This window comes from Melopsittacus undulatus, chromosome 3, assembly GCF_012275295.1.
Source record: "Melopsittacus undulatus isolate bMelUnd1 chromosome 3, bMelUnd1.mat.Z, whole genome shotgun sequence".
NCBI classification, from domain to species: Eukaryota; Metazoa; Chordata; class Aves; order Psittaciformes; family Psittaculidae; genus Melopsittacus; species Melopsittacus undulatus.
This window is the reverse complement of record NC_047529.1, coordinates 53,389,656-53,417,311: the sequence shown is the minus strand read 5'-3', so window position 1 is coordinate 53,417,311 and position 27,656 is coordinate 53,389,656. Positions and strand designations below refer to the sequence as shown.

The 27,656-nt window shown below is 36.1% G+C and overlaps 1 protein-coding gene across 1 annotated transcript; it reads right to left on the bottom strand.

Annotated features, from left to right (window-relative positions):
* Window positions 1-11,573: 11,573 nt before the first annotated feature.
* Window positions 11,574-26,306, bottom strand: MANEA (mannosidase endo-alpha). The gene is made up of 5 exons (XM_005145102.3): window positions 26,228-26,306; window positions 20,083-20,675; window positions 16,531-16,640; window positions 13,620-13,696; window positions 11,574-12,936 (listed from the first exon to the last, which is right to left on the bottom strand). Exons 2-5 carry the CDS (start codon window positions 20,630-20,632, stop codon window positions 12,300-12,302), a joined length of 1,374 nt encoding a protein of 457 aa, XP_005145159.1. The 5' UTR covers window positions 20,633-20,675; window positions 26,228-26,306; the 3' UTR covers window positions 11,574-12,299.
* Between the last annotated feature and the right edge of the window lie 1,350 nt (window positions 26,307-27,656).

Genomic DNA, 27,656 nt, shown 5'->3' with positions numbered 1-27,656 from the left:
AGCGTTCGACACTGTCCCACACAACATCCTGTCTCTAAATTGGAGAGACATCAATTTGATGGATGAACCACTCAGTGGATAAAGAACTGGCTGGATGGCCGCACACAAAGAGCTGTGGTCAATGGCTCAATGTCCAGCTGGGAGACCACTAGCAAGTAGAATCCCACTCATGTTCCTCACATGATCAGCACATGCCATTTGCAGTATTCTCTGAAGCCCTCTAGACCTGTGATTTCTCTCTGGCCTAAGGGAACTCTACTATTTACTTGTCATACCTTTTAGCAGCCCAGATGGCATTATTATAGTATGCACTGATAAAATAATTATTCTACTAGTATCTTTTTTCTAATTTAGGAAAAAAAGATACTGTATTTGTTAGATGACCTTAATTCTTTTGCAGCTGCATCTGAGTTTTAACTGCTCTAAATGCAAAGCAGAAACATTAGGCATCTCCAGACAAAAACTCTAAGATTTTCAGCTTCTGAAGGCAAGTTATGTTTTAGCAGTATCTAGATAGGCATGTGACAGTGGCAGGGTACACATTGTGCTCTGCACACAAATCATGGTAAGCAACAGCCTTTGCCTGCAAAAAATACTTTTGACAACTGAATAAATCAGACAGCCAGATCATAATAGATAGGAAATATTACTGCTGTTTTACACATGGGGGACTAAGGCAATTGCCTGAGGCAAGCGAGTTTCTGTAACAGCTGGGAACTCAATTTTGTACCTTGAGTCTCATCCAAATAAAAAAAAAATAAATTACCTTTCCTCTCAGTATCTCGCTAAGAGACATTACGTTGTTATTTTTCTGTATCTGTGGCACAATAAAATATGCAACTGTAAAGATGGAGAGTGAGGGGGAAGAGCTTACGGGAAACATTTATGAAGAGCATCTCTATCATTTCATGAATTTTTGTTAATAATGGAAAAAACCCCACCATTTCAGAACTAAGCTCTGAATTTTACACATACCTTCCACCAACACATCTCTGGTATCATTAGATTCACATTATGTATTAACATTCCGCTACGTCCTTGTTAATTCTGGCATAGTGCCCCCATCTTGCATTTCTCTCCATCAATCACTTCTATTCCCATCTGCTCTAAAGAGCACTAAAAATTGGTGCTCTGCCCTCCTTGTTAACAGAGCTTTTCAGTTCCCTCTGAAGGAGCGTCTTTTCGCCACCTCAGCTGTTTTCCATGTGACAAACTTCATGTGGGTGTGCATTGGCTTCCAGAGTACATGCCCCAAATGCATTCAATTCTTCCTCCTGTTTCTTGTGGAAGTGAGCTACAAGTTGACGATTTAGCACAGGGCTGTTCAGCACAAGCTACATCTTTCAATCCAATACTCTGTAGCTTGCACAAGAAGTTAGGTACAGCTGAAAAAAAGTGCCTGGTTTTAGTGGAGTGCATGATGACATTTGAGTTTTGCTTTGCTGATTTATAACTTTGATTTCAAAATACTGAATTTACTGTATGCTGTCTCTAAGCTGGATGTCACTTCCCTATCGAGGCTGCTCTTATAACGGTGCTGGCTCAGGTAAGGTAGATATCATATTGTTGCTCTGTCATGTGGATATGTGGACTGACACCTTTGAACCTGTTATTTTTTTGCTAGGTGATCTGTCTTCATTTATACATTTTCAGGGCTTTTCCTACACCACTGGCACCAGAAAGCAGTAAATGCATACAAGATGAGGATGCTGTCATTACATGGAAGAAGGGCTTAAGGACTGTTCAAATCCTGAGACTTCAGGATTTCAGATTTTACTGCAATTTAAAAACACATGCACATTGTATCTTGCATCCTTGAGCTTCTTGCTCAATAAAAAGCAAGGTCATTAAAAATATGGTTTAAGGAAGCAAAATAAACATTTATTCAATTTATTTTTGTTCTGATTTAAATTGCTTTTTAGCTGTTGCTGCCATGCTTTTACATACACAGCATGTAAAGTATTTCTATCATCCAAATTTATATGCTGGCTTCTCTGTTATTTAGAAGATTTTGATGAAACTGTTTAGGGCCTAAAACAAAGCTCAAAAATCACATTAGACCCCAATATTCTACTGCTGAATACTGGCAGAGGAAAAAGCTTTTATTATAATATTGAGCACAAACAGTTTGCAAACTAGCTGTAAGGGATTTTTTACATATTGCAGTCTTACAATTTAAAATTCTTATCTATTTTTTGATCAATACAGACTCAGTAGAGGAAAGTACTTTAGATTCTGAATTACAAGAAGATATCTAAGTATCTCTGAATATGTGTTTTATTATTTAGGAAAGAATGCAGAGGACAATATGTATATAATTGGAAAAGTACATTTCTTCAGTATCGCCACTCTACATGTTTATTGAATAGATTTGGTTGTACCATATTTAGTAGCATATTACTGCACTGAAAATGTGTCTAAGCATTGCATATTAAGAGAGATAAAAGTAAGAACTGATGTATTGAAATAATTAACACTTCCTTTGCCTCCCTCTTCCCCCCAGTCCCAGGTATTATAGATATTCAAGCCTTGTCTATGGAACATGCAATCCCTCTCTCCTTCCTCACACAAAGAAACAACTATAGATCCCTACAATGAACAGACAAGTACCTAGCCTCAGGAGAGAACATTTGGGCATGGGAAGAATCAACTGTGTACCTAAAAGAACTTAAACATTTTCTACATTAATCAGTCTCAAATGACAAAGTAGAAAAAAAGAACAAAAATAAAGAAGGTATTATTTCATCACAGAAAACCACTTTACAGATAAGCTATAGTAAAAATTTAAAATGCCATTTTCTTAATCCTTAATAAGCACATGGCTCTGTTACAGGTAACTATGCACACATCCCTTCCTAAATTTCAGAAATTCTTAGGATAGTATTGAGTGGCATTTTCAGACATTATTGAAGGAAACTGTTACAAGGAATCTCATTTTTTGGTTCATGACACTTGAAAATTTCCCCATTAGAAGTCAGTGTCTTACATATTAATAGCTAATTTACACATGGTTTACATGGCACCTATGGTATTGGCATTCATATAAATAGCCAACTTTTCATTACTTTCCATTTTCAGAGTTTTATAGGAAAATTATTTCCATATCTGAGACTTACTTGATCCCTAATTATTAGTTTTTGTAGATTCATTCCAAAAGCCTTTGGATGAGTAAGAATTATAGTCGATAATGTCTCACATTTAGAAAGAATTTGGTACTTCATGTCATCTGAGTAGTCCCACATTGCTTCTCTAAAGCTGTGTTCCAATGAAGACCTATCATATTTGCACTCCTACTGAATTAATTTAATCTCGTTTCCCACCTCATATGTAGCTGAAGATGCTCTATGCCATATGTTTTACTTTACACTAAAATATGCTAGAAGTGATTCCACAGTCATTTATCAGGCTTTGTCACAAGTGGTAACTAGCAATCAGCAGTCTGAAGACTTTTGACTATAATATCCAAAAAATTTATTTATTCTTTTCATGGACTAGGATTACTTACAGTCCAGTCTGCACAACTTCATGAGTTCTGCAAGAAGACTTTATGAGGCTTAACTTTATAAGGAAATCAAACTGCAGATGAAATTCAGTGTATAAACATAAATTGGTACACAGAGGAAAAACAATTCTTAACTTGTACAAAGCTCCCCACAGCTAATCAGAAGACAAATTTAGGGGTTTATAAACCAAATTACATTCTGACTTTATCAAATTACAATCTCAGTGATAAGTTTTACAATTAATGCTTTGGTTCTCCCCTTCTTTACCTCTGTAATCTGCATTCAAAGGCTTCCAATATAGCACCAGGCTGAAGAAACTAGACAGGCGTAGGCTGAATTTTCCTGTGGGCATCTATTTTCAGCCCCTCTGAGTCTTACTTTTTATGGCAGACAAGCTGCAACACCACAATCCTTCAAGAATAAATAGCTCTGGTTCAGCATGTGCGATTACACACTATTCTATAATTCTATATCCCTATGATGCTCCGTAGTTTCAAGCTAACATTCAACCTCACACAAATAAAGCAAAAATATTGATTAGCTACCACCAAATCAGTTTTCTCCTGCCTTCTCTATTTTCTACTTCCAATTTGAATACCCCTCTTAATTTCAGAAACTGCTTAAGCTTTCTCTTTCGACACAAATCAATACAATGTCTATCATAAATACCTAAAGCAATAAATGAAATAGAACTCCTACTCATATTAGCTTCCATAAATACTTTAATTGCTGACAATCAGCTGATTAGAGACTTACGGCAAAATCTGCACCTTGATCACCCTGCTAATGAAGAAGTCTGATCAGTGTTATGTGAGTTTGCATCTATTATACTTTCAATTTCTACAGTATCCTGTAGCAGTGAGTTTGATAATTTATTGAATGAAAAAATAAAACTTTTCGTTTAAACAGCCTATCTGAAAAAATTTGTTATAAGGAATAGAAAACTGGTCTCAAGAAATGAGAATCTGTAATCAATTTGTGGTGCATGACTTTGCTTTGGAAAAGCCATACTGACACTGCCCAATACATCTGTCTTAAATGTCTATTATTGCTATTTTTTTTTCTTAATCCAGAACGGATTTCAGACTTGTCTACAGTCTCCAGCATCCCTTCTAGAAGTCTTTTTAAAATAGGTACCACATTTGTCCCGTTTCCTTCATGCATCTACTCTGAAGTTAAACAACAGAATATCCAATATTTTAAAAAGATGAATAATTTCATATTTGAGTTCCTTTAAAACTCCTGAGTACTATTGAGACTGGGTGATTTATTGCTATTCATTTTATTTATCCATTCAAAAATCACTTGTATTACATTTCAGCTCAGAATATTTCTTCAGATTAATCATCAATGAATACTGTATCCAACATGGAAAACTATCAGCACATTACCAGTTTTCTGTCTGCTTATGACACTCTTTTGAAATACACATTACTGATGTCTCTAGGAAACAGGAATTTTAAGTTCATTATTATTTTTATAGGTTTAGGAAGATGTTCCTCCAAGATTGGCGGGGGATTTTCAGCCCACCTTTGTTAATGATAGAACATAACTGGTTTTAACATTTGGACAGTATCTTCATTTGAAAGATGTCTTTTATTTCTAACACTTTATTCTGGACTTCTTTCAGTCCTCTTAATTTTTTTTCCTCAATTGGTGCAATAATATCAATATGGTTACACTGCCCGTATATAGCCTACAACAGTTTTACCACTTAGGCATCTCTTAACTATTTTCCTCACTTCTACACAACTTATCCTTTTCAATGTCATGTTACTGCAATGGGAGTTTAAATTTTTTGCATTTGCTTCTTCTCTAATGTTTTCATTGTATATGTATATGCAACAAATTCCAAGTGCGATTATGTAGGTCAGGAAGCTTGCCAAAGGCTGGACCCAAATAGCAAGGCAAATATGCTTTAAGCATGCTATCAATATGAGTAACATTGATTTCCATTCATGCTTTTAGAATGTATTTTTTGAAAGCAGATTCTTCACTTACCTGAAATAAAATTTGTGTATTCACCAAGGATCATATGACACAATATTAGGACTGCTGAGCTTCTCACAAAGTAAATGGTTAGCAGCTATTTCTCCCCTGAAAAATCTTAGTGTTGTTACTAATAGATTAACACTGCTTTCTGAGGTTATTGGCATCTTTTGAGCCAACCTGTTTGCTTTGTTTTCTTTTTTCAAAAATAAAGTAATTTTTATTATTTCAATTAGTGGTAATGACATTATAAAATATTGTTGACATATATGAATTGTAATATATAAATTCATACTTATCAAACTGTAACTGGCTGCAAGATCTTAATCAGCAGACCATCTTAGCCTTATGATAAAAATCTTTTCTACACAAGTACATGAGTTTTCCAAGAAATTTCTACTAAAAACACAACTAGCAGTCTTGTTTTTCACTATGATTCTAAAAACAAAGTTGTATTCTTTGTTGTATCACATTGCAGTTTTGAGAAATCATTCTTGTGAGATCATGCTGTGTTTCCATTCCAATGACTTCAAGTTATAAAACTAACTCTGAAGACCAGCTCCTGGTCTCAGATGCATAGTGCCCATTTCAGTGTATCAAATCCCCTCCAAATTAAACCCAAGCCACCTGCTACTGTGTTAGCTCTACGCACAGCTAGCAAAACACCTCTTCAAACTTTTAAAAACATATTTTCAAACTAAAATTGTGTCTTTTATATATTCCTCTAATTATGAAAAGTTCAATACATTAATACCCAAACTTTTACATAAAGGATTGTGGGAAGTGAACTTGAATAATCTGATTATTTCTGACTTGGATATTCCATTATTTACACAGAATCTTTTTTTAAATTTGACTAAACTGAAGTTTAAAAGAAGAAAGATATAGATGCTTTTTGTTGTATTACTATTTTCTCCATTTATACCGCCAACCTGAAGAAAGCAAACACAACTGAATATTTTCTTCCTCATCTTTCACACAAAGAATTTACAGAATTCCATACACTGAATAGAAAGCGATCAGATTAATTAAAAAGGCAATAAATACGCTGTCATTGTTCTTCTTTCTACTAAATTCACATGAAGTGACGTGAATTACCCCAGGAGGTTATTTATCTATTGAAAAGCAGAAATACTTCCAGTCTCCCACTAAAGTGTCAAGTATACTCTGTGTTGATTACCTTTTGCATTTCCTGTGACAGGAAATTTTCAGGAAATAATTTGCATTGTAGAACAAAATATTCCACCTTAACTACAGGAAAGAGTCACTTTCAGTGTGCTAGGAAAAGGAAATATGAAATGCTGAAACTATTCAACATTTCACAATAATTTTTATTCATGTACAGAAATACACAGTACTGACTACAAATGTGAATTAGCTTTAATTGCTTTCTTAACAAGGTAGCTAGGTTGCTGGGAAGAACAAGACATGTCAAGTACCAAAAAGGTAATTTCATATTTCCATGAAACTTAAGTGAAACAGCAAGTCTTACCTTCTAGAGTTATACCTGAACAGCGCAACATACTATCAACAAATACTTCTTTGACCCCACTGTAGTATTCTCCATTGTGTAATGTAAACCATTCTTCTGCGAGGCTATTTGTACACCCATCCCTCCTAAACTTCTATATGAATGGTAAACTTCAATTTTACTTTGACAAAATACAGTTGTGCCTTGGGACTCAGAGATACCTGCAACACTATATACCTCGATACACTATGCACAAATGAACTGAACATAGTAAGATGTAATACAAATGGGCCTGAAACTTATTGTCTGCTTAAAAGCACTGTGATAAGCCTGTTGTTTTCAGTCTAATTAAATTCTACATACATACTGGAATTGAAAAGTAAAAATTCACTTTCTAAACTCATTAATAAAACTACTATCACACACTCCATTTAAATCACACCTTTGGGTATATATTTATTGTGCATGAAAGTATTCATACATAAACAATGAGGCTTTTTGTAAACATCACAGGGAATTAAAAACATTTCTTGCTAAAAAGGAGCAGAATCCAGCTTGTCATTTTAATAGAATATAGTACTTTAAAAATAATTACTTCAGTTATATGCACATATAGGATATATATAAACAGACACACACACACTTGTTTTTATGTATGCATGTAAACAAATGCACCTCTGCCACAGCCAGGTAGGGTATTAAAAGAAATATATCTTGTTTATTCATGTTCAATACATAGCAAAGATACATTATACGTTCACAACAAAATCATACCCATACAATACCAAATTCGTATCAGGCTTTTCTGCAGTAACACTAATCTTGTAGATTCTCTTTACCGAATACTACAACTACGAAGCCTTAGAAATACAGTCACTTTAGAAGCTTATGCAACATTTAACATGCTAGTCAAAAGTAAAAAATGAAAAAAGGAATGAAATATTGACACTATCTTACGCAAACAGAAAGATGAGGATCAACACTTGCAAAATACCAAGACCAGGAGAGAGATTTTCAGCTTACATTACGTGATAAATAATTTGTCTGTAAATATTTCTTTTTAGATATACAAGATTCACAAGAAAGTGCCCTAAATTACAGTATGTCCTTGTACATGTGACCAGAAATACATTCTCCCACTAGAAACAGTGCTGAAAACTCTCCTGTGAAATGCTTTCAAGAGAACCCAAGAGCCATGTGTAAAATATGTCAATTCAAACTATGCAGAGTGTATACATACTAAGTTTCACAATAAAAATGAATTGACTAAAGACCCTTCTGCTTCAACAACCTCTTAAGAGACAAATCATTGGCACCTCAAAAGAAAGGCATTCGACAAACATGATGATCAGTACAGAAACTACATTCACAATAATCTACTCCTTGACACTGAAATAGTAACAGCATATGCACATGTTCTTTCCCTCAAAATTCAGTACAAGTGTATAGATCTGAGAAACATGCACTACAATGTAAGATTTAATATAAATTCTTATTTCAGAGAAGATATCTTAAGTTTCAGTTCTGAGACAGCTCACAGAACTAAAACAATTTACTTGATCAGAACCGACAGAAGCAGAAATTAATCCATAGGTTTTCTTTAAAAAAAAGAACTCTTTTACCACAAAGACTTGCTACTTGCCTCAGAAACCACTTCCCCTCTGGGGATACTCAGTCAGTAGTATGCAATCAATAGCTTCAGGTATTTCTTTATTTGCAAAGGCATAGTATGGCATGATCTCTGTTAAAACTTCTCATAAAGTTTCATGCATACAATATAAATGTAGCATATAAATGTGCTATAACATAGTATATAACAAGATGAGTCAAATGCAGTTAATCAGTGTAAAAATATTAAAAGTAATAATAATTTTTTTTCAATTAGTAAAGAAATAATAGGGGTGTGAAGCCAAAGTGAACTAGGGTCTGAATATTCTTTAAATTCCATTTCAGATCTGAAACTTGTAATAAATATTCTTCCCTCCCTCACAATTTTGGTTGCTGTAAAGTTACTGTTACTGTAAAGGTTGGAGCAATCACCTTCTAAATACATTCACCTTCCCCCATCTTACACCAGTAACTGTGCACTTGTAACAATCCTGTTCCTTTACATTTGTGCAAAGCCTCTCTCACAGACGAATTTTAATTGAAATTTCCAAAAACTATCATAGCTGTAGCAGCAGTCCATTGGCAAAACTCTACATTCTCTATGACAAGTAACACTAGTATTTGCTCTGACAGAGGAAGTATTGAGCAGGCAGGTAGGGTAGTTCCAGAAGCTGCTATTTCATCAGCTCTCCTTAGATCATCAAATTATATTCTAAACTCTGAAATATTTTATTGAGTTGCATATGTATATTTTAAAGCACATCAAGCACATAAAAATACAGTAAATGCTCAGTGGCAATAAATTTCTAGGCACTTAATTTTAATTCTTTTCTAGAGAAATTCTGTAAATTCTTGAAGAGATTCCATTAGACAACAGTGTGGCATGGCCCATAATACCATATCATAGCTAAATGACACGTTTACAGCAATTACATAAGTCTGCCAGAGTAATGAAGATCCATTACACTGTTACCATAAATAATATTCTAAACAAGATAGATCACCTCAGTTGCACAATACAACAATTTCAAATATTTCTATAAACAGCAACAAAAAGAGCAACATTTATAGGCTCAGAGAAAATAAACTGCCACTGGGAGAAAGAAAGTAGCTGAAAGGGGAGTGCAAGGTTGTCAAGACTAGTAAAGTGCTCAGACAACTACAGTGAGAAAAGATTGGTGGATGACAAAAGTTTAAGCAAAGGGAAAACAAAAAGACTTGTCCTTTACAATGGTTTCAATTCAGATTTTTTAATAACATATGCAATACTAATATTCAAAAAATTAATCGTTATCTCACATTTAAAATAAATATATGGGCTCTTTGGGTTGTTAAAGCATAAGCATTAACACATTCTATTTAAAAAAAAAATATAGCTACTTAAGAGATTTATAGGGAAAAAAGTACAATCAGTTTCCTTAATAAAGGGAGCTAGTGGTTAACCTGGAAGTGGTTAAAAGCTTTGCAAGTGCTTTGTATGTCTCAGGGGCTATTTTGTGACTATGGTCATGCTTGTATCTACTTCAGTTTATCCACCTCACCATAAGTAAAACAAAATAAGCATTAGTAAACATTTCTTTCAGAAGCACTTTGGAGTTTACAGAAATGCAGTAGAAAAAAGCAGAAAATTACAAAGAGATAATAATACAAGGGGTAATGGGTTAAAACTTAAACAGGGGAGGTTTAGATTGGATATAAAGAAGAAATTCTTTACTGAAAGGGTGCGGAGGCACCAGAATGGGTTGCCCAGGGAAGCTGTGAACACTCCATCCCTGGCAGTGTTCAAGACCAGGTTGGACAGAGCCTTGGGTGACATAGTTCAGTGTGAGGTGCCCCTGCCTGTGGTAGGGGCAGTTGAAATGCTATGATCTTAATGTTCTTTCTGACCCTAATTATTCTATGATTTTATGAATAATAATACTCCAATAACTCGAGGAGACTTCAACACACCAGGTTATGTGTTGCTTGATTTCTGCATTTTTTTCAAGCATCTGAGGGCAATATAAGACACCTAATCTCCAACAACTGCAGACAAATGACAAAAGAACTGCAAATAAGTGAAAGATATATAAACAAACCTTTTTCATACCAGAAAGACTCCAAAAAATATGAGTAGCAAGTCACGTATATTTATTTGGAATGATAAAGGTTTCTGGAAAAAAAAACATACTGTTCTGGTTTTTTTTCCTTTTTTTAACCAGAAGTCCTCACATTCACCTTACAATTTTATGGACAGATTACTGTGAGAACCAAGCAAAGAATGTAATTTCTATGATTCTTGCTGAAATCAGTGGAATTCCAGAGGTCACAACAGTTCCAGCATATGAACTAAAACACAGGATCATCATTTGCATATAAACAAATTAACCAACCCCCCCAAAAAACCACACCCCCCCACCCAAGCAACCAAATAAACAGAAAAAAAAAAACCAACCACCACCAAAAAAAAAGCCACTTTGCTACAGAATAAACACTGCTGCAAATAAAACACTGCAATTTTTACTGTATTCCAAAATTCAGGAATTTTCTATGAAGTTGTAAGAAAAATGACCCCCAAAAAGAGAAAAAGGATTGTTCTGGAGACACATCTGAAAGTATTTATTTCCAGCCACACTACAACATTATAAGTAGAGTTGGTAGGGAGAAAATCTGAGTAAGAACAAGATTTTAGGATATGCTATTCTGAAACCAGGAACAACCAGATCAACTATATCAAATACAGAAATCTCAGATTTCAAATTAAACTAATGGGTAGTTACTGTAATTTCTACCCAAACTAAACTGCTTCTAAATAAAAACTTTCCTAAAAGTGCATTTATTGTAGTACTAGTAAGACACTAGGTTTAGAATCTTTAAACATTTCAAAAACCACAGTAGATGTGTCTGCAGTCAGTTAACAGACAACATAACAATGGAAGATTTAGTATATTTTTTGCATGTTTAGGTGTTTTTCCCCTTCAAAAACAAAATCTATTCCACTATCAGGTTATTTTTTTGTTTAATTCAAGGTAACATAGAAAAAACTATGTTACTGGTTAGTATCCAGTAATCTGCAAAAGTCTGTACCCTGTACTGAACAGAACAAATGGAAGTAAACCAGGTATCTTTCAGCAGCTTTCAGCAGTTCTTTGGAATGCAATCTTTCACTTTCTTTTTTAAACAAAGTCCACTAGTGTTGCATTACACACACCTCTTCAGTGTTTTTACCACAAGCTAGTCACATGTCAAGAATGCCCTGTGTGCAAAGTATTAAAACCAGTAGATGCATATTATTCCACACACTACAGACATGCATCCTGTGAGAAGCTACCAGTATAAAAATTCAGATTACAGCATCACTTTGTTTAGAAAGACAACTACAAGAATAAAGAAAGTAAGGCTAACTAAGACAGATTTTTGTTCTACTTTGGTCATGTGAAGTTATGCCATACATGTTCTGGAAGCTCAGCATGCAAGCTATGACATCTAAAAAACAACAAAAAAGTCCCATCATTTTCCCTGAATACTCCTGAACTGCAATACTCAATAAGACAGATATGGCAATATTCTCATCATATTTTTACTCATCAAAATTCGAATTCAGTAGTAGTGCATATTCAAGTAGTAACACGTTCAAGAGATACAATTCAACCACACTTATAATAAGGATACTTAGTAATAGATTTTTCAGATCTTTACTTCTTTCCCAATGTAGTCAATGTGTTCAAAACAACTGCAGCAGCAACAACTCACATAAGCCACTGTTCTTGTTCTTTTCTGTACTTCTCAGACCACTTCTGAGTAAGCTCTAGGTAAACATTTGGTTTATGTGGCTTATAATCAAGATAAACCACTTGTCCAGTCCGTTTGGGGACAGCTTTTTCAATCTGAGTTCCCTCATGCCATTCATTAAAAGATGTAATAGAAATAATTTCTGGTCGCACCAAAAGGGCTGCACTGAAAGCAGTCTCATAGTATTTCCCATTGACACGATTACGGGTATTGTGGTTGTTCCAGGGTCGGATACTAGTATCAATATACCCTGGCCCCACACTTGGAATAAACATCAAGTTGTTACTATCACAAAAGGCTTTTAAACTTGCCCAATTATGATGAGATGAGCCATAGGAGAAGCCATTGGTGGCAAAGTAAGTGTACATTCCATCAAAGCCGCTTCTCTGAATGTCATGCTTATGTCTTTCTTCTACAAGAAGTGCAATGAATAACGCATCATATGGAGTATTTCGAATAGTCTGAGATCCAGAAACAGTTAATAGATTTGCCCATATTTCAGGAATTGTTACGTAAGAATCGTAAACATAAAACATGGGAAGTAATCTGCCTGTGCTGGTCTTATGCCTGTAAAAGGCTGGATGGCCTCCATATCTACAAAGCAAACAAGTATCATTAATACAAAATTTGCCATTTGGAAAATACTGTTTTACAAACTAAAATGATTTCCAGAAAACAATTTAACAAGACAGTGCATGTACATAGCAATTCATATAAATTTTCAGTCCAGTGTTCGCTGAAAGATTAAATAATGAATCTGCAAAAAACTTTAAATCACTAGAAATTAATAACAGCGTCAAATTGCACAACAGGAATTAGCTTTTTTCTGGAGGGCAATTTAGTATTAAATAAGACAGTATAAGAGACACTAACAAACAAAACAACTAATAACTGTACAGAATTTGTCAAGCTGAATTAAAATCACTAGAGTTCAACACATTAAAGCTCTAGGTGCTAGTTTGTCACTATAAGAATGTATGTTTTATTTATATATCATGTAGCTACCACTTTAACTGCTTTAACCTGAAGTATCATGATCTGTGATACTAATGGATGTTGAAAGCAATTTACATTTGAGTTTCTATGTCAAATTCACCCTTCTCTATTTAAAAATCAGACTGAGTTTCGTATCACTGTAATATGAACAAAGTTTCTTACAGTTCTCTTCAGTCTTTGTACACATTTTTCTATATACTTCCAAGCTTTACACAATATACAGAAGTCCCCTAAACCAGCATGTAACAAACCCCAAAGGACACCATTGTGGAAGAACTCACTTGTCAATGATGTATTTGACGTTGTGGTACATACTGCGATCATCTCTATCTTTGTAAGGTTCAATATGAAAAGTGACCTGAAAGATGAAATCACAGTAAGAGCAACACAAATGTAAAATACTATTGAATACATGAAGCAAGTACCAGTCACATTAAATACAGTTTCTCTTTACAGAGCAAACATCCTCATTTGTCTATTCTGAGAATAACTGAACCCTAATTCAACTCCTGCACTCTTAAGATTAGATGCTTCAGATCCAAGGAAGTATGGTAACAGAGTAAATATTTTGTTTTAAGAAAAAAAAAACAAACAAACAAAACAAATTCAAAAACGCTGAAACACACTGTTGGATTTCATTTTTTTTTTCCCTAGGCTACAGCAAGTCATAAACATACTTCAGAAAACTTAAAAAAACTACATCAGAAACTGAAAACTGAAATAAACTATTATCTATTTGAATGTCAAAGAAATTATTAACCAAAGAAAAATGTTAGTATTTAATTTCTAAACAATGTATTAAATTTGCCATAGATAATTCTCTAAGGAGAGTTTTCAGCGTCAAAATAGATTTTAAGATACAAGATATGACAACTATAATTAAAAATGTTATAGATTTATCAACAGCAATAAACCCTTGGAACTAAACCTAATATAATGTACTGCTACTGTTACGAATTTCAAGCTTGAAGTTTACAAAATTATTTAACCTATATATGTGAAGTAATTTCAATGAAAATTGCCATTGTTTTCAAATATACAATTAAATGGAAGTGTATATTACATTAACCCAAGCAGCTAGTTTTTCAGAAGCAATTTTAGAGCAGAAGGCATTTAATAAAACATTCAACAACCCTGCAACAGTAGCAAAATTCCACTGCAGGAAGCCAGTATCTATCTCTATTAAGTACAAACTATAGAAAAATACAGTGTTAGACTAAATCACTAGGACTGGCAGGACAAGTTGAAGAGCACTATAGTTTCATATTTCATTACCAACTATCAAAACTGGACAAATCAAAATCATGTATCTTTTAGCAGACATAACAAATCTATTTTGCATGTTGGTTTTCAATATTCCTAACACTCAACTGTAATAACTTACTAGTGCAAGAATGTTTAAAAAACCTTACAGCATTTAGGCAGCATTCCCTGGTAGTAGCTATACTTAATACCTGCATTCCAGTAATTATCCCAAGCAGTAACACCAGTTCCATCCATATTCTAATATTACCATATTACTACATGCATTTTCCTTGGCAGAGTATTTCATTTTGCCTTAGCCCTTTTGAGAGATTAAAATAACAAGTTTTGTATGTAAGCAAGCTCCTTTAGATAGATAATCTGAAAATTTTAGGGATTAATAATTTTTTTCATTTTTCTTTTTAATAATTTATCATTACATCTGTGCAATTCATGTATTATAATGTAATTCACACAGCATTTCTAACAGTTTCAAAATTACTTCTGTATGCAATTCAACCTTCCTACTTTCCTTCTGCTTGTCAAAGAATCTACAGATACTACTACTGACAGCAGATTTCTCTAGGAATCTGCAACTTACATAACTAAAACCAGAGTGGATGAACAGACTGCATTTTTAGTCCCCAGTACAGACAACACTATCTGGAGATGACACACATACAGCTACTTAAATAATCTAAAACCTCACATTTATTACTCAGCAAGACTAAAAGGCAATGCATGTTTTCTTTATCCCAAGTGAAAAAACAAGTTTTATACTAAACCCAAACAGATCTAACCATGATTTTATATTCTACTGATCAATTCACACAGTCTTTAATTGATTTGATATTTCATCTGTTTGAGGAAGCCAGTAATTTAGCCTTTCTATGCTGTCATGCCCTGGAGTAATCTAAAGTCAGAGCAGCACCTTTTTGACCTTCCTGTCCAAGGCAAGTGCTTCTGATACCTTCTGGAATGACGACATTCATTCAAACTAGAACTTCTGAGTCCCTCTTTGTTATTCATAGATGCTTACTCCTGACCTCTACAATCAGGTGCCAGCAAATTTTACGGCAATGTAAAAAAATGGGGTTAGTCTTTCTTCAAAAGATCCTTAGTTTACTGATCACTGTATTCCATAATATTTTTTTTTTAAATTAATACTTTCCTCAACATCCAAGACTCATCTGAAAACAATGTATTGGCAAACTTTAAAAACTGTTTCCTAAAGATAAAATTAAAGATCCACACCCACCACACTTCAGATTCTGTAAGCTTCAGATCTGAACCAAAACAGAAAAAAAGGCTGATCATGGCTGTTGTGGTTCAAGCCCAGCAGTTAACTCAGAACCATGGCGTGGCTCTCTCACTGCCCCTGACGCTTCTTCATCCCCCCACTCATGGGGAGACAGGGAGGAGAATTGGAGAATGTAACTCCCATGGGTTGAGATAAGCACAGTTCAGTAACTACGGTATACCACAAACCACTACTGCTATCACCAAGAATAATAATAATAAGGGAAATAACAAGGGGAGAGAATACAACCCCTCACCACCTGCCAACTGATACCCAGCCCAACCCAAGTAGTGATCTGGGCCTTCCAGGTAACAATTTATATACTGGGCATGATGTGCTGTGGAATAGAATACTCCTTTGGCTAGTTTGGGTCAGGTGTCCTGTCTCTGTTTCCTCCCAGCTTCCCATGCCCCTCCTCACTGGAAGAGAGTGAGAGACTGAAAAGTCATTGATCAGGTTAAGCACTACTTAGCTTCCATGAATCACAGGAAGCACAGTGTAACAGGAGACAGAAACAGAAGTCACCATTACATGACAAGCCTCCCTGGTCTATACAAGTCATATATAGATTACTATCTGTAGTTGTTTAACCTTTTAGCAAGGTTACTATTCTAAACAGTGCTATTTTATGCATCTTAAAAATACTTTACCTTTAGATTATACTTGTGTGCATAATCCAAAATAACAGGCACCAAATCATCAGTTGGTTCTCCATTTTCATCAGCCATACCCGGTGGGTACCATGAAAGCACTATTACACCTGAAAATACAAAACTTAAGTTTTAAATCATGTTGTTTAACATACAGCACGTACAATGTAACACTGTCATAAGTTTTAATTATTGATGTGAAATCTACATAATACAAATTAGAATTTCATATTTTTAACAAATATGAGCTCTCAGTATTTGAGAGTGGATTTTAACTTCTTTCATTGTTTTAAAAACAACAAAACAAACAGTGTCAAGATCACCTGTCAAGACAACAGATCTGCACTCAGTGTCCCAAGCCTAACACTTAGAACCATTTCCTCCCACTTTTCAACACAGCATTCTACCTCCAGGTTGTATGAAGAGGAGGAGAATGCTCCCAACTAAGGCACTACAGCTATGCCACAGTACAGCCAAAGAATACCAAAATACATAGGGTTACAAAAGATGAGGGATATGCATGTTATAAGAGATTATTATTTTATGAAACTGCCCACTGTATTTCTGCATTGTATATCTGGCTGTACTACAAAAAATCCACTTCATACTAGAAACAGTGACTGTAATGCCATAACCTTCATTCTTTCTAAAAGCAGTTATTATGGTATAATCCACCCTTCCAACCATGTGAAATTAGTTTTAAATTTGTTACCTAAAGAAAATGCTGAGTGATTACCTATAGTGTAAGAATGTTACTACTCCTGTCAAAAAAGAGAAGATAACAAATACAATGTCCCTATACTGTAATTTTTCCTCTCCATGACAGCAAAAGAACACACACCTCTCCAGACAGGCTAAGTCCCTTGCTTCTAAAATAAAATGCTGCCAGATAAGTAAGTTAGAATTTTAAGGTGTGTGACTGGAAATAATATCAGGAAGTAGGTAAGACAAAGAAATACATTAAATATTATTTAAAACATGTCGAAGAATAAGACAATGTGATTTTTTTTTTAATTAGGCAAAGACTTAAGTACACAAATCAGGTGACTGAGATAGCAAAGTATATAATCTAAATTCCATCTATTTTATTAACATCATAACATTTCTGACAATTTCCAAAAAAAGTCCAAATTTATGAAAAAGAAATCATAAATCAGCATGAATACATAATCATCTAACATCAATAACAGAAATTTGAGGTCACTATATACAGAAGGTAGTTCAACTACCCTCAGCACATTCTCTCCACATTTTATCAAAACCAGAACTGCAAATAATAGACTAACTGCTCAAGAACAAGAAGAATACAATATTTTACCACACATCTTTTGATGAGTAAGATGTAATGTAGAATAGTAACAACAAACTTAGGTTACACTCAGGGTACCTTGAATACAACATCTGCCAAGACCCTCTGCTATACCTTTAGGAAACAGAGAAAAGTTCGGGAGACGCAATTCTTCATCAAGGAACATAAAATCACATTTGCATTAGTTCTGCCCCATGAATGCTACTTAATATTTTCCTTCTTGTGGTTAAAAAACAGTTATGTACCACTTCAGGAAACTAAAAGAAGATGGACTCAATGCCAAAACCAACAGTGTTTTAAATCAGAGTAGTCACCTAAAACAAATTAAGGACTTCAGACTGGACTACCACAAAATCAGGCTGGTGCAAGAAAATAAATTTCACCAAGCAACCCAGGGAATAAAATCTATTGTATTACTCTGTTACAAAAGAGAAAATTAATAAATAAGAATTCTAAAATATAAGAATACAAGGAAGCACTGCATGAGACTCCTGCTGCTATAATCTCCTATATGCCTTTGATCATTATACTATATTAGCTGAAAGAACCACTTACATTTTTCTCCTTTTGTAAGTTCCTTCATAAAGCCTCAAGAAAAAGTTAGATGAAAAATTATTTGACAGAATGTAAAATGCAGTCATGGATTAGATATTGACTAAGATTCAAAAAGAAGGAACTGCAAATAGTTAACCTCATAGTACACAAAAATGAACCAAGTATAATTCTTATTTAAAGAAAATAAACAAGCTATATGAGAAGTAACAACCTGAGGGAAAAAGTTGATGATTTACATTGGTCATATATATACTTAAATCTGTAAGTCAGAACAACAGCAGGAAAAAATCACTTTTGACAAATACAAGTAATATGTTACAAAGAATATGTCACAGCAAGCAAGAACTATTCTTTCACACTGCTGAGTTTTAAATGGAAAACTAACTTCAAGCTACTAAAAAAGCTTATTTTGCAAAGCATTTTCCCTAGTATTTGGCACCTGTTCCACCAGCAGTTCAGCTTTATTAGACATCTGTATTAAGATGAGAAACATCAGATTCTTCTGAAGCTACAAGTGCCCTCTCTGTTTTCATCACATATCATGCATCATTTTGCTTTAGATAAGACTAAAAAAGTGCTTATTAGCAACTAATACGAGAGATTTCTCTGCAACAGTCTTCCCACAGTTGCTGTGTTCCTGTTAATGTTACTGTATTATGGAAAAGGATGAGAAATTTCCTGCATTTGTATTAAGCTTTGTACAAAACACAGGTTAGGTTAAAAAACAGCAGAAAACAATATCCAAGAAGTAACTATCATATAAGTAAACACTATTAATGGGAATACAACATTTAAATCAAGCCTTGATTGGGTAAATCAAAGTGATTCAATTCAAGGTGATTACCACTCTAAATAATGCTACGAGCTCTGGTCATGATACTCCAACTACATTTAAAGAAGCTGTTCAGAGTTTCATAGTAACCTATATGACTACTTATTTTAAAGATAAATGTAACAACGACCATAAAGCCCAACAACAGAAAATGACATCTAAGAAATACTGAACATTCTTATGTATACAGCCCATCTTATCTAGATAAAGGGAGTATCAGTTTGTGTTGGGAAAAAAATATACTTTTAGACAAAGAAATTAACTAAAATTAGCTACATTGAAACTACGGTACCTGAGCTCAAGGTTTGGATTAGATATTTGCATGACAGTAAGAACACCTATAAATACACTGTATAAAATTTTAATTGCACAAAAGCTATAATTCTACATGCTCTTTGATATACATATTAATACACAATTGTTATTGCACACAAAATTTCAGAAAAACAAAGCTTCTATTTGAACATACTGCTCCATAACCATCATAACAGGATTTATTGAAACCTGTTTTTAAAACTGAAGTGTTAATTTTAAAAAATAATATACCTAATCTATTCTAACAGCATTTTCTGTATTTTCTACATATGTTACCAGTGCTTAACAGTAAGTCATGAAACATGCACCTAAAGGATTACAAACACAGTTCCTCTATTTCTGTGGTGTTACACTCATCAGACACAGCTCTGAAAATGTAGGTTTCAGCTGGGAGTTAAAACTCAGAAATACAAAGACATTTAGTAGTTTCATTCTAGTTTCCAGAATTACATATAAAAATGGAAGAATGGGTCAGTTGTGTTAATTCATACATTTAAGGCTGGATAAAAGAACAACATTCTGAAATTTTAACATTCATTACCAGTTGAAGCTGCACGCATTTGCTTCATGTGGGCTTCTATGACAGAAGGGTCTTTGGAACTGTAAGATCCAAGTTCAGGATAAAAATTAGCCCCAATGTCCTCAGGAGGATTATGTCTTCCCTTTGGATAGTTGTTTGCAATTTTGGGATCCCAGTGTGGCAACAATGGATGGTTCCAGTGAATGTATTTACCATCAAACTGTGGATTGCCAAACCAACTATAGTAGAATATGTGAAAGTTATAATTAGGAGATGATAGCTCTTCTTCCAGCTTGTTTACAGGAGGCATAGATGCTTTCATAGTATTGACTGCAATACTATGCAAATTATTGACATGCGTTACAGTATCTCCTTGAACCCTATTTAGTGAATTCTGTTTATTGTCTAAGTGCACTGTCCGTTGTTGAAGCTCGGGCAACAAACCAAGTCCAAACGGATCCCCAAAGCCAGCTCTGTCAGGTCTCAGTGTCTTCAAGGCCATCATTATGGAGCAAATAAACAAAATAAAAAGCAACAAAATGATGCATGTTCTTCTGCGAAATCTTGCCATGATGTCATAGTTCAGAATCCAAACAGAAGGATTTTGGCCGCAACTGATCAAAAGACAAATATTTTACAGTCAGTTTTCTTATTACTTAATTCAACAGTATAAAATGCTTCATAAAGTTTCTACATGACAGAAATAATGTAGGGAAAAATGTGATGCATACACAAACTGCATAACTAACAGCCCAGGGCGAGGCAATGGGTGACAAAAAACATTTCTGTATTTGAGTATGCATGTCAAGTTCTGAGGTTCTACCCTCAAGGACTCATATATTTTATAAAACACATTCTTTTTGAACTTTGTTGTTTTTCTAACCCAAACAAATCCCCTGAAGTGGAAATTCTGGTTATATTATTTCATAAGTATCATGCTTTGACAAGTCTGATAGAAACAGCACAGAAAACAGAAGGTGAAAAGTAGAAGCCAGGAAAGGAGAAAAAACTTAGCAGAACAAGAGTTAAATGACAAAATGGGATATGACAGAAGCACAGCTTATATTCCAAATACAGATTTCATTTGCTAACCTATTGACTGGCTTCGGACCAACCACTCTGTGTTTAGCTAAGCAATGCATTGATTATATACTTTGGCAAACTAAACTCAAAGCAAGGATGCTTTGCAACTTCAGAGATTTAAAATTCTGATTTGTTTTCTGAATTATGTAAACAAAAAAAAAAAATAGCACAGCATTAAGGATGGACCTCAACCAGAAAGCCTGAAAGTTAGCTGCTGGCAGACTGGTAGTACCATGTCACAGCTGCATGACACTTCATGTAGAATTCCAGGACTAAATTCAAAACAAGACCAACAGTATACAACAAGATTTGAGCCCTGAAAGTAGAGGGAAGAAATACAGTACAACTGAATGCCTAATTATTTATAACTTTAATTCCTGTTCAATATTCAACACAAGAGAGCCTGAGACAAGGATTAGTGAAATTTAGGTTATCACAGAATTATGTGGAACAAGATTATGCATAAAACTGACAACACTAAACTGGAAAATCTTAGAATAAATTTCTGATTCAACAGCCATTAGACATAGCATAGCTGTGATTTTGTATTTCTGCCACCAACCTCTAAATTTTAGAATCTTACTTTAATGTACTGAGATATACAGAGTCTTAAAATACTTATGAAGCACCTCACCTTAGTTTCCTACCAATGCCCTTTACTACTGTTAAAGTGCATTAAAATATAGTTCAATTATCACAACACTCTGTGTTACAGCTGTGATAATCTCAGATAAGGAATTTTAGAATATCCTTTTTAACAATACAGTCTGAACTGGATTAGCAACATGACACTGCCAAAAAGGGAAGTTTTGCTTCCATTTCCAAACTTAATCTGTTCATCTTACTGCTTACTTTTAGTTACCTCTGGAATTCATCTGGTTTTCACAGTAATGTCACTCACACATGACTGCAGCAAAATCCTGTTAATATCCCCAGAATAAACAATAAATCACCCCTATGCACTTCTACCTTGTTACAGAGCTGACTCAGCTGAATGAGTATCACAGCACTAATGCCAACAAATGAGTTAACAGCACAAATGGTGGAAGGGAATAAAAATGGTGCTGCTCATTTTGCCCAACTGGACTATGAAACCATACATACCTTTGGCTAGTGTCAGGAAAAATCAGTTTACACCATCTATGCTTATGGTACTAAACACTTTTCATTAACAGGGTTGATATCACTTCAAATCACAGGGGGTTTTTTCTCTAGCTCACAATCCACTCCAAGATCTTAGAATTTTGTCAAAGAGATTATTTGGAGTCCAGAACATTTTTTTTTTTGTTCCTAATAAGAAATTAACTTTAAATACATTTAAACTACTTCCATTACTTTTCCTGTCTCCTTTCTAGTCTATCATGCTACCCCTCCCTGGGAGTTTAGTTTCTGAGTAAACAGATGCTTCCTACAAGGTCAGGATTTTTTAGGAAACAATATTATTCACATGTATTCAGCTTTCTTTAACCCAGATGCTACTGATCTTCATCAAACAACATAGAAAACTGCCGGTGATACGTTACTTCTGCAATTATTTTATCTCACCTATTCTGTAAAAAGAATTCAAGATTGTAATGTTTATAATTAGAATGTTCATAAAGTCTTTGATTTGGGCCTTCCTATTCCATATCAAAGAAACTGTTCTTTTTTATTCTTTGTTATATCTGCTACTAAATTCCTCTACAGCATCAATTTTTCATTAACATAAAGTGCTTTTTCTGAAGTGCTGACCTTAGTGTTCCATGTTCTTATTTTAACAAGTATATTTTCAATGGAATATTTATCATGAAAGCATACTTACTAAAATTTGGCTAGCATCAGGAGAAACCCTGGTGTACCACTGCATATTCTAAGCCCTCATACAGAGGTTCAGCACTAAAGTGCAAAACTTCCAGAACAAGTAAGTGATACCTATAGTAAAGCCTTGTGTTTTGGGGAGATAGCAATCTCAGTGTTGACATAATTTAGCCCTGGCATAGATACCTATACTGTCAAAGCTGCACTGAAGAGCTACAGTTTGGCAATGCTTGCATTATTATGTCATTTGATCTTGTTCAGATCTGCTCTGAAGACAGTGACAGATAAATTATGCTCATCAACACTAGTGCCACAGCAGAATGGTAATATTAGGAAACAGAATGAGCAAACATGCCATGTGAAACAGCTACCTGAAGTCTATTCCAGGAACTGGAAAAATCTTAGAATGTGTTTCTCATTCAACAGCTATGAGAGAGAGCATAGGTGTGATTCTGTATTTCTGTCACAGACATCCAGATTTTAGAACTTGACTTCAATTTATAGAGGTACATAGGTCATTCCTACATACTCATAAAGTACTTTGCCTTGGACTTTTGGGTGCATTTGGATCTAACAGAAATTCCCTTTCTCAGTAGGAAAAAGCCTGCATAACTTCAGCTTTATGCAGATTAAGATCTCACATCCAGACAGTTACTCTGACTCATATAATGACTTGTTAAGTAGTAGCAGCTTTTCCATTCTAAACCCAAGTTTGTTGATCCCTGTTGGTATACCAGAAATAAATTAAGTAGTTAACCCCTTTCTTTTGCCTAGTCATAACAGGTCACAGGGAAGAATGAGTTAGTTTAGATGATCAATCTCTGCCTCTGGGCAAAGAACAGGCCCAGTGCAGAGCAATGCTTTATCAGAATAGTTAGGCACCTTCAGCTATTTGTGCATGAGAGACTTTCTAAGCAAAAAGTTGTTTCTTTGTACAACATGAAAAAACACCTTCTATTTAGGAACTCATCTGCTATTTTAATTTGATCTCCCTAGTTCTCAAATTAGAAGGGACAGTAAGCAAGGTTTACATTTATTATTATTACTACTTATACTTTCTGCTTTACTAATAGCTCGATTGTTTCTATCGGGTTCTCTGAGTTTTTTCTTTAGAGAAATGTCTAGTCTGTCTAATCAGTATATTGCATCACCATCATGGGATAATTTTAAACATATTTCAGGTGTTTCTTTTCTGTACTGTTTCAGCTCCACTGCATCATTCCTTTCTGAAATTAAGGCAGCACATTTTAATACAGTGTGACTCTCAACATGCATCTTGGACATAAAATTGCCCTTTGTTTTGATCTTTTTTCTTTTTTTCTTAATTTTATTCTCTGTCCCTCTTCTAGATGTTTTTTCTATCAATTCACTTCACAGCTAATGCATGTAAACTGATAACAAAAATCTTATAAGCCCTAAATCAAGTTCCTCAGTGGTAAAAATGAGCTCAAAATCACTACTGTGAAATTAAAATTTTCTTTATTCTGTGAATTTTAATATATATTTCAGCTAAATGTTTGGTTGGGTTTTGGGTCTTTTTAATTTCTTCTAATCACCCAGTCAGTCCATATTGGAAATTTCTTTGGCAAATTTTCCACTGAGAGGTGCCTGAAGACTTCAGGATCTTCGGTTAACTCTGTTGGTGTTAACCATTTACTACCACCACACTTTCCCAAATTGGGAATTGTTATCTTCAGGTGCAGATCAAAGCACAGAAATCAACTGATTTCTGGCCTGGGAAACAAAAGTATTAATAATAAAAAAGCAACAGAGGCTGCCAACATCTTCCTTGTAAGAGCCTTAGGTATATTAGAAAAAATGGGAAATTTCTTGGAAGTGTCTGCTTAGGAAAAGTCCCTTCCTAAATACTTTTTTAAAAAGCCCATAAAATCTTGGAAGACGACATCACAGATGGCATGCAGACATTTTATAGCCTACATACGAAATATAAAAATTTTAAAGCACCGCCAATAATAGAAGGTTTCTTTTTGATCCAACCAATTTAAAAAGAGGCATTTGAAACAACAATTCTAACATGGATAACTGTATCACTCACAAAGAAGGGAATGATTTTTTTTTGTAACCATATTTGAATTTAAGATAGCTGCAATAACAAAAACACGACCCTGTTGCGCTTCCTTGGTTCTAAATGCGGTAAGACAGCCTGCAGCACTGAATTATATTTAGAACCACAGCATGGTCTGGAAGGGACCTTAAAGACATGTACTTCCAACCCCCTTGCCATGGGCAGAGACAACTTCCACCAGACCAAGTTGCTCAAAGCCCATCCAACCTGGCCTTGAACACTGCCATGGATGGGGCAGCCACGGCTTCTGCCGGCAACCGGTGCCAGTGCCTCACAACTCTCAAAGGAAAGAACTTCCTAGTATCTAATTTATATCTACCCTCTTTTTGTTTAAAGGCATTACCCACTGTCCTATCACTACATGCCCTTGTAAAAAGCCTCTCCAGCTTTCTTGTAGGCTCCTTCTTAGGTACTGGAATGCTGCTCTAAGGTCTCCCCTGAGCCCTCTCCAGGCTGCACAAGCCTAGCTGTCTCAGCCTGTCTCCAGTGAGGAGGTGCTCCAGCCCTCGGAGCATCTTTGTGGCCTCCTCTGGACTTGTTCTAACAGGCTCACCTCCTTCTTATGTAACATACATCTTATTTTATATGTAAGAATACTGGATTTCAACATGCTCGCCTTCTCCTGCCTTTAAAGGACACGAACTATGAGCAGCAGCAGACCACGGAAAGACAGCAACCTTCCTCACCAGGAGCTACCTGTGAACCGGGCTCCTGTGGCTAATGGCAGTGTGAGCAGCTGCGGAGAGAAGCTGTTTTAACAACGGTTGAAAGTAAGAAGGGAAAGCGCAAGCAGCTTACGCCGTTGCTCCCCTCTCCTGAGCAAGACACCAAATTACGAGCCTTCACGCTTTCCTCTAACACTGACCAGCCGAGCGCCAGAGCTGTCAGCCAAACTCCATCCCTAGCCAAGAAGCTCAGCATCCGCCGCGGGCGGGCAATATGCGCGGAAGCGCGGAGAGAGGTACCGCCCGAGCGGCACCCTCAGCCCCTCCGACAACAGCAGCAGGAGGCGAGCGCCTTCCCCTCGTCTCCCGGCCTCTCCCAGCCCCGATGAACCCCAGGGCTCCGCCGCGGCGCCCGGCCCATTTTCTCGCTACCCCTTTCCCAAGCCGCCGGGGCCGGCAGTGGCACTAGCGGCGCAACTGGGGCCCGGGGCTAGCTACCACAGCATGTGCCCCATGTGCCACTGCCGTTACTCACCCGCCCGAATCAGGGGCGCAGCCCGACGGCCAGCGGGTGGGCGGGGAGGGGGGCGTGCTCGTAACGGGGCCTGGCTCGGTGGTGGCCCGACAGGCCGGAGCTGGGCGGTGCAGCTGCCCCGCACCGCTCCGCCGAGGCGGGGCGGATGGGGTAGGGTGTGCGCGCATGCGCCAGCAGTGGCGCACGCGCGGAAGGCGGGTCTGTGGGGAGGGTGGTCGGTGTGAGGTCGGTTGTTGATTCTCGTCACAGCCGCCTTGGTCGTGCTCAGGTGTGAGAGCCCAGCGCCGGTTATTGCAGGCTGACGGGAGGGAGGGAAGCAGAGGTTGTCAGCCTGCCTGCGGCTGAGTGCGCTTTTAGGTTGTTTTTTCCTTCCTTGAGGGAGGGATGTGAGCAGGTGAGTGTTAGGAAGTCACAGGCTATGAAATAGTCGTTTACACTCAAAAGAGCTGAAAATTCTTCTGCTCTTCAAATTTCTATGATGGCTTGGTGGTTGCTTTTCAGCTGGGGTAGCACTTGCACAACGGTAATGGCTGGGTAATGCCAGTGGTTTAAATCTGAATGTGGCAAATGGATGGTTCATGATGTGTCAAATATAGCAGTTCTGCACAGTGGTGGAGGTCAGTTTATGCTCTGTAGAGTAAGGCCTGTAAGACAGTCATGCACTGAGGAAGTCAGTGCATTGGGGTAACTCCATTTTTATACCCTGGAATCAGAACAGTTTGAGTTGAAAGGGACCTTAATGATCATCCAGTTCCGATGCCCCTGCCATAAGCAGGAACACCTTCCACTAGACCTGGTTGCTTCAAGCCCCTTCAACCTGGCCTGGAACACTGCCCAGGATGAGGCACGCACAGCTTCTCTGGGCAGTCTGTGCCAGCGCCTCACCACTCTGATAGTGAAGACCTTCTTCTTTATATCCAACCTGGATTTTCCCTGTCAGCTAATAGGAGTAAATCAGGAAAAAAAAATATGTGAAGTATGATAAATATTCCTATTACACACTTCGTAATTGCATATAATTGTAGTAATGTAAAAATGATTTCAATGATGTTGATATTTCGTACATTTCATACATTTTGTACATTTCTTACATTTCATAAATACTCCTTTTTTGCAAAATGGGCTCTGAATAGTTGCCATAAGGAGATTCGTAATCAACTGAATGAAAATATACCCATTTTGTACTGTAACATCAGATATCTTTCATGAGGAACACTTGATGAGTGTGGCAGGTGTACCTGCTCTAGCAGAAGCCTAACAAAAGCTTCCACCACATACAGGGAAGGTGGCAAGGAAGTTGAGTCCTGAGCGAATGCAAGGCTACATGATTATTTGACCACAGGTCAGATTTGACTGGAGTATAAAAGGAGCCCCACTGCGCAATCACTTAAGTTGGTCCTTCTTGGAGCAGTGGTTTGCAGCTGGGGAC

Coding starts and splice junctions, on each gene's coding strand:
- MANEA (XM_005145102.3), bottom strand. CDS start 20,632: ATGGCAAGATTTCGCAGAAGAACATGCATCATTTTGTTGCTTTTTATT. Junction 16,641..20,082: donor AATGCGTGCAGCTTCAACTG/GTAATGAATGTT, acceptor TTGTATTTTCAG/GTGTAATAGTGCTTTCATGG. Junction 12,937..13,619: donor GTCAAATACATCATTGACAA/GTGAGTTCTTCC, acceptor TTTGCTTTGTAG/ATATGGAGGCCATCCAGCCT.